Genomic DNA, 12,680 nt, shown 5'->3' with positions numbered 1-12,680 from the left:
CTGTTTACTCCACGCGCGGGTTCTGCTGGCCTGCAGGGTTAGGGATGGGTCCCTAAAAGTAGAACGGAGCAGACCACTCAGTGCAATGTCACTGGTGTGGTGGACACAGTGGAGTGTGGTGGTACTAGGGTCTGCTTCTCACCTCCCAGCCCTAGACACAGAAGCCCGTAATCAGGCTCAGCCCTGAGAAACTCCATGATTGGCCGGGCTCCCAGGGACCAACCAGCTTGGGCCCCTGCCCCTAGGCCACCACAGCCCCTGGGCTTCGTCTCTGTAAATAAAGACCCAGAAACTAGTTACCCCAGCCCCCACAGTAGACGTGGGAACTAGAGGCAGAGGATGAAGGATGGGCTCTGGCACCAGAGGCCCCGCAGCGCAGCTACTGAGCTCGGTGCCTTCGGAGGCCTGGCCTATGGAGGTCAAATGTATCAGAACTCATTACCGCTCACTTCCAGGCCAGCTCCGTCCCCAGGCTGCGGACAGCTGGCAGTCTGTGCAAGGGACAGGGAAAGACATGCCACAGAGAGGAAGAAGCCCAGGGGATGGAGATGGATTAGGTCTCCTGGGGTTACCAAGGAATTCAGATTGAGGTTGTGTGACGCAGAATGCAGCCACAGTCCACGAGACAGAGTCTGGAGGACCAGCATCAGAAAAGAACATAAAACCCTCTTTGACAGTTTGGGAAATGCTGATTCCATGTCAAATAACTTTTTGGATACATGGAGTTCAATAAAATATTAAATGATTATGTTACCTGATTCTCTCTCACTCTTTTTTTTGAGACAGGATCTTACTACATAGCCTTGGCTGGCCTGGAACTCACTATGTAGACCAGGCTGGCCTTGAATTCATAATGATCTGCCTCACTCTACCTCCTGAGTGCTAGGATTAAAGGTGTGCATCTTCATGCCTCGATTTTATTTTAATTTTTAAGACTGAAGCAACTGGAAAAATTAGCAACATTCCCTGGGGGCTACATGTACAGCCTGCATCATGTTAACACCCAGCAAATACCAAAGGAATGAGTGAGTGAAGAAATGAATGGATGGAGGGGTAAGCAGACAGAGGCCCAGGCCAGTCAGCCTGGAGGGGCAAGGGTGACTGAAGGAAACAGTCTGGTCCAGGTGACATGTCAGAGGCAGGGGCAGTTATCACTGAGGCCCTGGCGGAGGGTCTGAGACATGGAGGGGGTCGGCCACACATCCAGAAAGGAGGATACAACAACCAGAGACCGAGGCTAAGATCTGTTCCGACTTGCGACCAGAGATATCAATGCCTCCCCCGGTACCCGGACTACACCTCCAGGAAGAGAGAATGGCTATGAAGATTGCGACCTTCCTAGAGACTGCCACCTCCCGTCTACTGGTGTTCTTTACAGGAGCCGGGGTACCATGGAGTGACCGAGGAGAGACCAACAGCACAAGGACTCGCCCTGTCACTTCCTGGACCTCCGTGTCCTGCCCTCACTGTCCACTCTCCAGGGGCAGGAGCAGCGGCTTACCTTAATCTGGGGTGCCAATGAGTAGCAGGTGAGCTCAAAGCGGACCTGGTCATTCCCCTGGAATAGAGAGCAAGGATTTATGAGAGCCATGGGATGGCATCTGGGAATGGAAGACAAAATGGCAGAGGGCTCCCTTCTCACACATGTGCCAGCCTGTGACATGTGCTAGCCTGTTTTAAGGGGAGAGACTGAAGAAGCAGATACTACTCCACGGGAGGGGTCAGGACTGGAACCGGGGGCTTTCCTATAGGATGTTTGAGATGCAGTGTTTAGGTAAGCATGTGCATGGTTGAAGGAATGCTGGTACACAGAGGTGTACCATGCTCAAGCTGAGGGCAGAGCACGGGAACATAAAGAGACACGTCTGTGAGCATGCGCACTGCTGGGGACATGGTGGAAGCCTAGAGGAACGCACGTGTGTGTGCATGTTCGCACTGTCTAGGGGGTACTGTAGGAATGTGCTGCTCCTCTGAGGCTGGAGACCTGAATGCCAGAGACTCCACATAGGAAAAACACGGGCCCCCAAGTTGCCCCAGCCTCAGGCTTTCATCTTTCACTCTCCAAGCCTCAGTTTCCCCAGTTCTTAGTGGTTATTTGGAGTGGGGAATAGAACTAAGTGGCCTGGGAGGGCCTTTTATTTTCAGCCTCTTTCTGCACAAACAGGAAGCCTGAGGCCCAGAAGGGACACAGTACTATAAGGTGACCTGATGAGTGTCCTGCTGGGGCAGAGACAGACCCCCAACCACAGGTCCTCAGCATCCTTGCACACGTCTCACAGCCTGTAGATGGTCATCCTGACACCCCCATGAGACAAGAGGAAGAGGGGCAGGGATGGGCACAAGCTACCAGGGATGCTGTCTCTGCTGCCTGCTCTGCCATTCACAGAGAGGGAGGCTCAGGCGCTGTGAAATAATAGAGGCCCCTTTCGCCTACTGTGAAAACTGCCCGGGCGCAGCCAGGCAGCAGTGGGAATAACATGTTATTTTCTGAGTCTTGTCAGGTGGTGCGGAAAGCCTGGTCCAGCCCCTCCCCACAAAGCAGGAGCCGTGGAGAGATGCTGCTGAGCCTCTCGGACCCTGGGCCCCTCAGCCCGTCCCCTCAGTCTCCATTCAGTCCCCGCACTGCGCCCTATTACTACTGTCACAAGGACACTTAACAGGGGCCAGGGGGCCTTTCAACCTTGCTTTATAGATGAACAAAATGAAGGCCAGAGACAGGGAACCAGTGCCCAGGGTCACATCCATCCTGTGAGTTCTCAGCTGGGCAGGTGTAGCCAGCCCATCGGCTCCATTCAAGCTGCCCCATGGGTGGGGCTGTGTCAACTCCATCAGGATGGAGGACACTGAGGCAAGGTGAGGAGAGCAGCACTTTCCCTGAGACCCACATGTGGCACCCTTAGGAAGCCAGAACGTTCTAGCACAAAGCCGACACATCTTAGATTTGCATCGTGTATGGCCAAGGGCTACCTAGCCTGGCCACTCTTTCCCTGTGGCTTCATGTTTCACCAACACAAAAGGCAGCCTGTGTCTCCTGAGCCAGGCTCGGCTGGGCTGGTGTCTGCTGACCCAGACATGGCAGGGGGATGGACACCCATCTGTTCAGAAGCCGAGAGCCTTGGAAAAGCTGGACAAACAGGCTTTCTTGATTCAAAGTCTGTACTAGGCAAGAGTCTAGGGCTCTGAATTCCCTTTGCTGACCCTGGGACTCCCAGGGCTGGGACAGCTCCTAGTAGCATCCCTAAGCGGAGGATGGAGGAGGGGGGCAATGTCATATCACACATGTCGACATACTGGTGCGTGTGCACATGTGTGTACCGTGGGGAGCGCCCATGGGAATGGGAGGGCAGGGAAGGGGGAGTGCCTCCCATCTGCCCTGGGATAGCCCTGCAGATGGTGCCATTTACAAAACTGCCCCCCTTGGACCCCCAGAGTCTTAGGCTCATATTTCCTGGCTTTTCTTTCAAATCTAGGGACTCGAGCTCCGTGCATCTCTCTGGATGTGCAGGGGTCCCACTCAGTGCAGCAACCAAGGATAAGAAATGAGGCCCTTCTAAATGATGCTCTTTGGTCTGGGCTGCTGGTAGGAGAGCCACCTTGCCCCCGGGCCTTTGCACAGGCTGTGCCTGCAGCTGGGCTGCACATCTTTCAATGTCTCTGGCTAACTTGCTCTTCCAGGCTATTTGAACATCCTGCCCCTGTGCCTGCTGGCTTAGTGTCTCTCAGTCCCACAGTGCCCCCCTCTGGCTGTACCGAGTTCCTGTCTGCGGGGTATGTTAGGAGTGATTGATGGTGCATACCTAAAATCTCTGTGCTGGGGCGGGAGGGATGGCTCAGCACTGGCTGGCTGCTCTTGCAGAGGACAAGGGTTAGTTCTCAGCATCTACACGGTGCCTCACAACCACCCGTAACCCCAGTTCCAAGGGACCCAACGCCTTCTTCTGACCTCTGTGGATTAATTCGCATGTGTGGTGCTTATATATGCACCCAGGCACACACACAAACACATAAAAAAAGAGTATTTTTGTACAAACTCTTAGTGGTGGGGGCTAAGGCAGAAGGATGGCAAGTTCAAGGCCAGCTTGGGGCATATGTAGTGAGACTACTGAAAACAAGAAGGAGCCTGGCATGCCTTGAAGCCCCAGGACTCAGGAGACAGAGGGAGGCTAGTCCACATAGCAATTCCAGGCCAGAACAATGACCCCAGGACATGGCTCCCAGGACCACCGGGGTCAGGAGGAGACAACAGCACGCTTGTCACTAAGCTCTCCCAAAGGCCAGAGCCTCAGAGACTCACTCTTGAGTTACCCAGGGACCTCTCTGGCCTGGGCTCTCAGGGGCCTGCTCACGCCTTGGCCGTGGACTTGTCCATCTTCAGCAGGACTCTGCCAATATCCTGCTGGGACCTGCCTCAGCCAACCCTTCTGCATGTCCTCATCCCCAGCCTAGTCACTCTGTCCAACATTCCTTTGGGACAACTGCTTCCTGAAATGTGCAGTCACCAGGGTGTGTTCAGGGGAGCAGACACTATAGCCAAGTGCTAGCCCTGGTCCCTGGACCTTTCCAGGCCTCCTCCCTATTCTCTGGTTCTTAGGAATCATCTCTGAAGGCCATGGGCTGCGGGAGGAGGTAGTGTGTGTGTTTCTAAGTGCTGTAGATGTGTGGAGACAGGCATAGGAGTATCCCTGGGGACACCCAGACCAGGGAGAGCACAGCCTGGGCACTGGCTCTCCAGCAATCTCACTGGCCTTCTGGCTGCTGGTCTAGGGGCCCTGAGATGTTTCAAATTGGACCACCTCCATTGTTAATAGCTCAATCAAAGCAGTTGTAGGACCCATATAGAAAGATCTAGAGCCCTGCTGGTAAAGCCCTGAAAAACCACAGCAGTCCTGGGTCCCCACTGTTCCTGCACCCTGTGCCCACAGCTTCCTCAAACCTAAGCCTCTGGTGCCCTCTGGTGACCGTATGCATATAGCACATAAGCTGTTCTGCCTCACTCAAGACAGAACCAAAAGGAGATGCAGGCCCTTGTTCTACCAGCCTGAATGCTTCCCGGCTGATTCCGCATAGGATGGACCTTCAGAGTCCTGATCCCAGCTTCAGCCTGCAAAGCCTCCTCAGGGAGTTCACTGCCTGCTCATTTCATCTGGGAGGATGCAGTGGCTTCCGGCTTTATTCTGCACTGATATTTGTTCTTTTTTTTTTTTTTTTTTTAATTATTTTTTCCCCTATTATCAGCTTGATACAGTACAAATTCTTATCCTAATAGTAAAATGTTTCATGGTAGCTTGCCCAGTAATTGAGTAAAGCCAAAACTTATTATAAGCCACAGTCATCCTAGGGTCCCTGGATCTGTGGGTTGCAGTTTGATTGTTCTTTGCTTTATATCTAGAATCCACTTATGAGTGAGTACATACCATGTTTGTCCTTCTGGGTTTGGGTTACCTCACTCAGGATGGTATCTTCTAGTTCCATCCATTTGCCTGCAAATTTCATGCTGTCATTGTTTTTCTCAGGATATTTGTTCTTAATGACCTTTGCCTGACCTCACTCATCTCTCCAAACGGCCCAGGAGCTGGGTGCTATTTTCAGATGGGAAAGCAGAGGCCCACAGGGAGAGTGTACAGTGTGAAAACTGGAGCTCGCTCTGAGCCTAGTGTGCAGCTCTGAGCCCCGGGTCTGACCCCACACCTTGCTACCAAGGCTCTTAGGGAAGATGGCATGCACAAGCTGCCCAGGCAGCCTGCACCACCCACCTCTCCGCATGTGGTCCCCTAATATCCAGCTAAGCAGACTGGGTGCCAGTGAGAACCAGGGCCTGCTTGGGGTGTGAAGACGCCGACCACTCTGCCCTCCTTCACAGCTACTACCCAGGAGGGTTGTTCTTTGGTGAATTGTGTGAGTGGGGCTACTCTGTGTCCCCAGATGGGCCATTTGTTATCACAGCCTCTCATCTCAGGGACACACTGTTCTCTGGCTCTGCAATTTGTCTACCTGTGTTCAGAGCTAGAGTACGGACTGTTGAAGACAGGAAGTGCTCTTCCTTCTGACTCCTGACCTTCAGCAGCCTTATCAGCTCTTGTTCTCTCTCTGGGATTTCCTAAGGACAGGCAATAGACTTGAAGGACTCAACTATGTCTGCACCCAGCAGGTATCCTACCCTTGACATGCCAGACACAAGCCAGCTGAACCGGTATCCAAGACAATGAATAAGTATCCAAGCTTTCACAAACACCCAGTGCCACCCTGGTGGTCAGGTCTTTCCAGGGCCATCATCAGGTCAGCCTTAGCTGCACGTCTCCCGTACCCCTCTATCGCCAGCTGCATGTCGGCAAGGTGGCAAGCCTCGTGGATTAAGGGTTTGGCCACTGTGTCCTGTCCTAGGCTATTGTCATGACACACATTAAGTTTGAGAGCTTGTGTCTTTTTGTTTGTTTGTTTTTCAAGACAAGGTTTCTCTGTGTAGTCCTGACTCTCCTGGAACTCGCTCTGTAGACCAGGCTGGCCTCGAACTCACAGAGATCCACCTGCCTCTGCCTCCCGAGTGCTGGGATTAAAGGTGTGCACCACCATGCCTGGTGAGAGCCCAGATGTTAGGGGTCATCAGTGCTGTTTGGAGCCCTGGCCCTGGAGTACTGTTGTCTGAGGGTAGAAGCTGGGAATTATCCTGCCTATCCTCATGAGGTCCTCTTTAGTCTGTGCTGAACATGCAGGCAAAAGTTCCTCAAAGCCAGATACCATGGCCAGGCATGGTGGCACTGGGGAGGCAGACTCAGGCAGATCTCTGTGAGTTTCAGGCCAGCCTGGTCTACACAAAGAGTTCCAGGACAGCCAGGGTTCTCTCTCTTTCAAACAAACAAACAAACAAACAAACAAAAGCCAGGTGCCCGGTCTAAATCCCCAGACCTCTGATGTTACCTTGTTTGGTCTTCAGAGGGAGTTGGGTTTTAATGAGGTCATTAGGGTGTCTGTCATCCAAGAAGACAGAAACAGACATCTCACAGACACAGGAACACCACTGAGGCCTTTATGAAGCAAGGAAGAATGCCTGGGATGCTGGGGAGGTAGTCTCAAACACACTCCTTCTCTGGGCCTTAGGAAGGAGCAGGTCCTTACACTGCGTCCTTGAAGTTCTGACCTTCAGAATCCATCTTGCTCTCCAATTTTTTTCTAGCCCTTTCTATTCCATAGTGACATATGCTGTGACTGTTTCTGGGGCTGATGTGTGTAACCTTTTGTCAGGTCTACCAGGTGGGTGACAAAGTTTCCACTGGAAAGCTAAGCACACACAGACTGAAGGGGTCACCATTGCTGCGCTGGTGGCCCGGCCCTTCCTCCCCGGCCAGCTCGGTAATCCTCAGTAGCTTGCCTTCCCTTCCCTCCTTCCATTCCACCCATCCACCCATCCCTAGCCTTACCTTTCCCGTGGCGCCGTGAGACACATACTTGGCCCCCTCGCGCTGGGCAATTTCCACCTGCTTGCGAGCTATGCAAGGCCTGGCGAGAGAGGTACCCAGGAGATAGCGGTCTTCATAGAGCGCACTGGACTGGACAGCAGGCCAGATGAATTCTTCCACAAACTCCTTGCTCACATCTTCAATGAACACCTGAAGGGAGAGTGGCTGTGAGTGGGAGCCCAGCAAGGGTTGGGGTCCAACATGAACACAGAGCCCTAGGAGTCCATTGCTATACCAGTAGCCATGCACAATCAAAGCAGGCTACACCCTGTCTTTCTTTCTGCCCTGTAGTACATATCACTAATCGATTCCAGCCAACCATACCGTCAGTCTCCCTTCTGCACTCATGGCAGACATTACTAATCAATCCTAATATACCATCCAGCATCTTTTGCAACAGAATGAAACTCTGTTGTCCCCTAGGATCTGGAACAGAAGTTATCAACCAGAGGTAAGCTTCCCTAGAAGGAACTTGGCAATCCTGGGAGATATTGTCAGTTGTCACAATTGCTGGATTAGGTGAGGGGACAGAGTTTCATTCTAGTAAATGAAGCCAGGGGTCTGCTGAACATTCCTAATGCCCAGGCCAAGTAGCCATGTGTGAACTACTGAAACCCCAGTCCTGAGGAGTGAAGACCCTTCCAGGGAGACCAGTGATGGGGGCTGAAGCGATGGCTCAGCTGCTAAGAGCACCAGTTGATCTTGTAGAGGACCTGGGTTTGATTCCCAGAACCCACATGGTGGCTCATAATTCATCTGCAGCTGCAGTTCTAGGGGATCCAACACCTTCTTCTGATGTCTGCAGGCATCAGGGACACATATGCTGCACAGACATACATGCACCCACACACATGATGAAATTGAAACTGTGTAACACATTGTATTATGTACTGAGGTGCTAGTTTGCTGTTTTGGTTAAGGCGGCTTTCATATCGGCAACACAAAAGTAACGATGGGCAAACCCCGATGTTCCAATCAATTAAACTCAATACAGGAGCACAAAGGGGTACTGAGACCAGAAGAACCCGGTGTGTGTGTGTGTGGGGGGTGAGGGCACTGTACACAAGTCCCTGCGTGGGCACTGGCTGAAGTTCACACTTGCCCTTCGCAGTGAGTGCTTTTCCTTCTACCCAGAAAGCAGGAGGCAGGCCTGCCCTCCCGGCCCCTCCTCTCCCTTCCTCTGGGCAGCCTTGCAAAGGGAAACTCTCATTCCAGGCTTTGGCCAGAGGGTGACTTGGGCCTGAGAGTCTCGCTCCTTGAGTGTTGAGTGCTCTTTCTGACCTATGGAGCCCTGCAATGGGCTGGTGCCTTTTATACCTCTGGGATGTCTCCTGTCAATCCCCAAGTAAAAGGCTTCAAGTGACAGGATCACCCCACTAGGAGCAGTTCATAGATGGCACTGAGTGGGGCCATCCATATTGCCTACACCCAACAGAGGCGTGCCAATCAAAGGTTAGAGACACAGCCAACACTAAGTCCAGCTGGAGTTTCCTGAGTCTATGAAAAGGATGGAAGGATAGGTGGACGGACAGACAGTTGAAAGCGGGATGGGCAGGTAGATGATGGAGGAGTGGATGGAAAAGAGGGCAGAGAGATAAAGGAGGGGTGGGCAAACCAGAGGATAAACGGGGAGTTGGATGGATGGACGGATGGATGACAGAGCGGGTGGGCGGACCGATGGGTAGGTTAGTAGGTAAGTAGTGGCTGGATGGTTAAGTGGACAGGTAGATGACAGATGATGGGTGGTGTTCACACACAGCACCTTTGATCTCTCCCTCCTGGAAGTAGGAGGGCAAACTGGAAGTGAGGATGTAGGGGACAAGAGCCCTGCGGCCCCTCCCGTCACAACCCCACTCCAGCCCCAAGCCCCGCCTCTCACACGTACCTTTTTAGCCCCAAGCTTCAGTGCCTTCTTCCTGGCTTCCTCGAAGTCTTCCTTCTGGCCAATGTTGGCCTGTGGAACAGAAACAGAGGCCGGTAAACCGAGGGGCAGAGAGGGTGCGAGAGGATCACGAGGCCCCTGGGTGCACCCGGCCAGCCACCACCCACCCACCCGCAGCCCTCATAGAATGGTGAGGTGGCAGAAAGAAGGGACCGCGGGGGACTTGAGGGCCTGGGGCTCCCCAGCACCTTGTACTTGGCCCTGAGTGGCTGGGTGTGCATGGCACTGGTTTCCCTGGGCTGAGGAAGTTAGCGAAGCTGCTCCTGGCACCCAGGTAGTTGGGACACAGGTATGTGTCGTAATTATCCACAGAGCTGAGGCTTCCTCTGAGCCCATGCCATATCTGACCTGGTCCACCTCCCTGGCCCTAGGAAGGGACCAGCTTATCCAAGCGTCCTAGTGGGCAGCAGGCTGAGCTCAGAGGCATTCAGCTTGCACATAGAAAGTTCTGCCTGTGGACTTGGGCATACTGCCTGTCCCCAGCTGAACCCACAGTCTCTGCTCTCCAGGCCCTGGATCTTCCTAAAGCTCAGCTGTAAGTTCCTGTCTGAGATTGCCCAGCTTTCAGTCTGCCAGGTGGCAGATCTGGGGGCTATAGGGAGGACCGCTCTGCCTGACACACACACATCTACCACTCCCCAGGTGGCTTCCCCTCCATCCCCTTACTCTCGCAGCCCTGTGTAGTGAGTCAGCTGACCACAGAGACCCCCTCCTGGCTGAGGCTCAACTTCACTGTCCAAAGCAGCAGACTCATTTCTTCAGAGGATTTCTCATCTCCTCATTTCCCTGGGAGGGTACTTGTCGTGCCCCCGCCATCCCCCCACCAGACTTATGTTCCCATGGGGCAGCCATAGAGAGGAATGGCTGGAAGGCCTGACTCCGGCCAATGGGAGGAGCCTTGGGCTCTACTACCAGTGTGTGAGCCTGAGACAGCTGAGTTACGATTTTGCTTTTTGTGGAGAGGCCAAGAACGAAGCCAGGTAAAACCAGATCTAGCCCTACCTGAAGCCTTCCTATTCCTGGACTTCTGCTACGAGAGGCAAGAACTACTTTTCGATTTTTGCTTTGTTCTTTCGCCTTCAGCTGCTCCAGGCTGGAGTTACAGGGTTTCTAACCCGGAGTCTTGACTAGCACAGCTGTGGAGTGGGTTCCAAGACCGCTGAGGAGCCTGAGTGCAGCCGGCTCGATTAGTGATGTCTGTGCTAGGCCCTGGGTGCAGAGGTAGCTAGCACCAAGCACAACCTCTCTCTGATGATCCATTTGCCATCCTGGAACTAAAGGCCACTCAGAGGGTGGCTACATGGAGAGGCTAGGACTGTGGGCCGTGTCGAAGCACAGGGACCCTCTCCAGGCAGAACAGAGGCATAGCTAAGGGCATGCCTGCGTTCCCGCCATCCTGTCTGTCACCTTCCTGAGACCCAGCCACCTCTGGCCCTGCGCAGCGTCTCAAGGCCAAAGAAATGGAGGCAGCTCAACAAGTGAGAGGCCGTCTCCCTTCTGGCCGGGACAGCTGTAGAGAGAGAAAAGCAAGGCTTGGTGGGGGGATGGTGACATGTGAACGGCAGGGGACAGAGAGCAACAGAGGGCAGGCTGGAAGGGTCAAGGGACCCACAAGCACGCCGGGGCCCCCCCTCACCAGGTAAGCGATGACATCATAGCCTTGTTCCTTCAGCCACACGAGGATGCAGGAGGTATCCAGGCCGCCACTGTAGGCCAGAACCACAGAGCCCTTGCTGGACATCTTGTCTGGAGAAGCATGAAGGAATGTGAGTGTAATGTGGCAAGTCAACCCTGCAATGTCCCTCCTGGCTCCGGCCCCACCCGGGGGAGGCCTTGGGTAGCTTTAATCCCTTGGACAATATACCACTGGGAGGCTGGGAACAGAATGTCCACCCCTCCTGGGAGACCCTGACCTGACTGTTCTGCACATGTCCCACATGGAATCCAAGAATGCTGCTGGCAAGGGTTGGGGCCAGTGATAAGGAGGCAGATCTGGGAGCCAGCCCCTACCAGCTAGAGTGAGCATCTGAGGCTGAGCTGCTGGAGCAAGGCCAGCAGCTGAGGGATGTGTGTGGCTGGAGGCGGGGAAGGGGCCTGAGCTAAGCCGCAGGCAGCTGACTTGGCCCCTTTAGAACTGTTCCTTGCCAAGCAAGATGTGTCAGATGGCCCTGAGGGCCTTGTGGGTATCACCCTGCGCCTTTACAAGGACCCCAGAAGAAGGTGGACAGCGGAGCTTCAGGGAGGTCAGCAGTCAAGGCCTGAAACCGCTCGAGCTCAGAAAAAGGCTGGCTTTGGAGCTTGGCTTTTTGCCCAGTAAGTGATGCTGCCTTCGCCTTTGGGTGGGAAGCAAGTCACGGGATAGGCCACCTGTCCCAGGCTCCTCTCCTCACTCACTGGAATTCAAGGTGATCTGTTATCCTGTCTCTTTTCAAGGGATGATAACAGAAGGACCTGAGAGAGATCCCCCGCCCCCCATATCTGTCAATTCAAGTCCATAGGGGCTCAGAATCTCTTGTGTGCAGGCAGAAAACAGGCCCAGAGAGAGGACAGGCAGAATACCTTTCCGTAGGCTGAGGGGTCTTTCCCAGCAGCCTACCACAATACAACCCATTCTTCAACTAACAGAACCTTCCAGAAAATACTATGACTGTCTTGTCTCCTTGCCATTGCCGCTGTCTCTTCTGTCTAGAAGGCTCCTTGAGAGCCCCCTGGCTGTATTCCAGCATGCCATGCATGTGGCTCACCATGCTGAAGAGGAAACTCAGGGTCTGAAACTCGGCCACCACCCAGGGGAATATAACATATCAGTAGGCAGCAGGGCCAGATTTGGACCCAGGCCTTAGTGTCTCACATTTCCACGAGGGCAGTGGTTCTCAACCAGGGGCCACATATCAGATATCTTGCATATCAGGCATTTACATTACTCTTCATAATAGTAGCAAAATTACAGTTATGAAGTAGCAATGAAACAATTTTTGTGGTTTGGGGTCACCACAGCATGAGGATCTATATTAAAGGATCGCAGCATTAGGAAGGTGGAGAACCACCACACTTGGGCAAAGTCGGCTAGGGTCCTCGTTAGCTATCTGGGAAGGGTGATGGACAGCTCTCCACAAACCTAGGGAATTCAACAGGCTTGCTCGGTTCCGCCACTACCATGAGGATTGTTGAGTACTGCTCCTTGGGCTCCAGTGGCTTTCCCAGGCCACACCATGATGCACGTGGACTTTGGAGCTTGAGTCAAGACTATACAGTTCCCCACACATCCCCCAGGTTCCCTCTCT

General features: G+C 53.5%; 1 protein-coding gene across 1 annotated transcript in view; it reads right to left on the bottom strand.

Moving 5' to 3' along the window:
* Ass1 (argininosuccinate synthase 1) overlaps positions 1 to 11,147 on the bottom strand; it is a 45,433-nt gene extending 34,286 nt beyond the window's left edge. Inside the window, exons 1-4 of the mRNA XM_059260028.1 lie at positions 11,033 to 11,147; positions 9,340 to 9,408; positions 7,416 to 7,604; positions 1,502 to 1,558 (exon numbers count right to left, since the gene is read on the bottom strand). Coding sequence (XP_059116011.1) covers positions 1,502 to 1,558; positions 7,416 to 7,604; positions 9,340 to 9,408; positions 11,033 to 11,137 — 420 coding nt within the window. The 5' untranslated portion in view covers positions 11,138 to 11,147. The remainder of the gene's footprint in view (positions 1 to 1,501; positions 1,559 to 7,415; positions 7,605 to 9,339; positions 9,409 to 11,032) is intronic.
* Positions 11,148 to 12,680: the final 1,533 nt, after the last annotated feature.

The sequence above is a fragment of the Peromyscus eremicus genome, chromosome 4, assembly GCF_949786415.1.
Source record: "Peromyscus eremicus chromosome 4, PerEre_H2_v1, whole genome shotgun sequence".
Classification (NCBI taxonomy): Eukaryota; Metazoa; Chordata; class Mammalia; order Rodentia; family Cricetidae; genus Peromyscus; species Peromyscus eremicus.
Note: the sequence above shows the minus strand (reverse complement) of the source record. Positions and strands in the feature narration are given on the sequence as shown.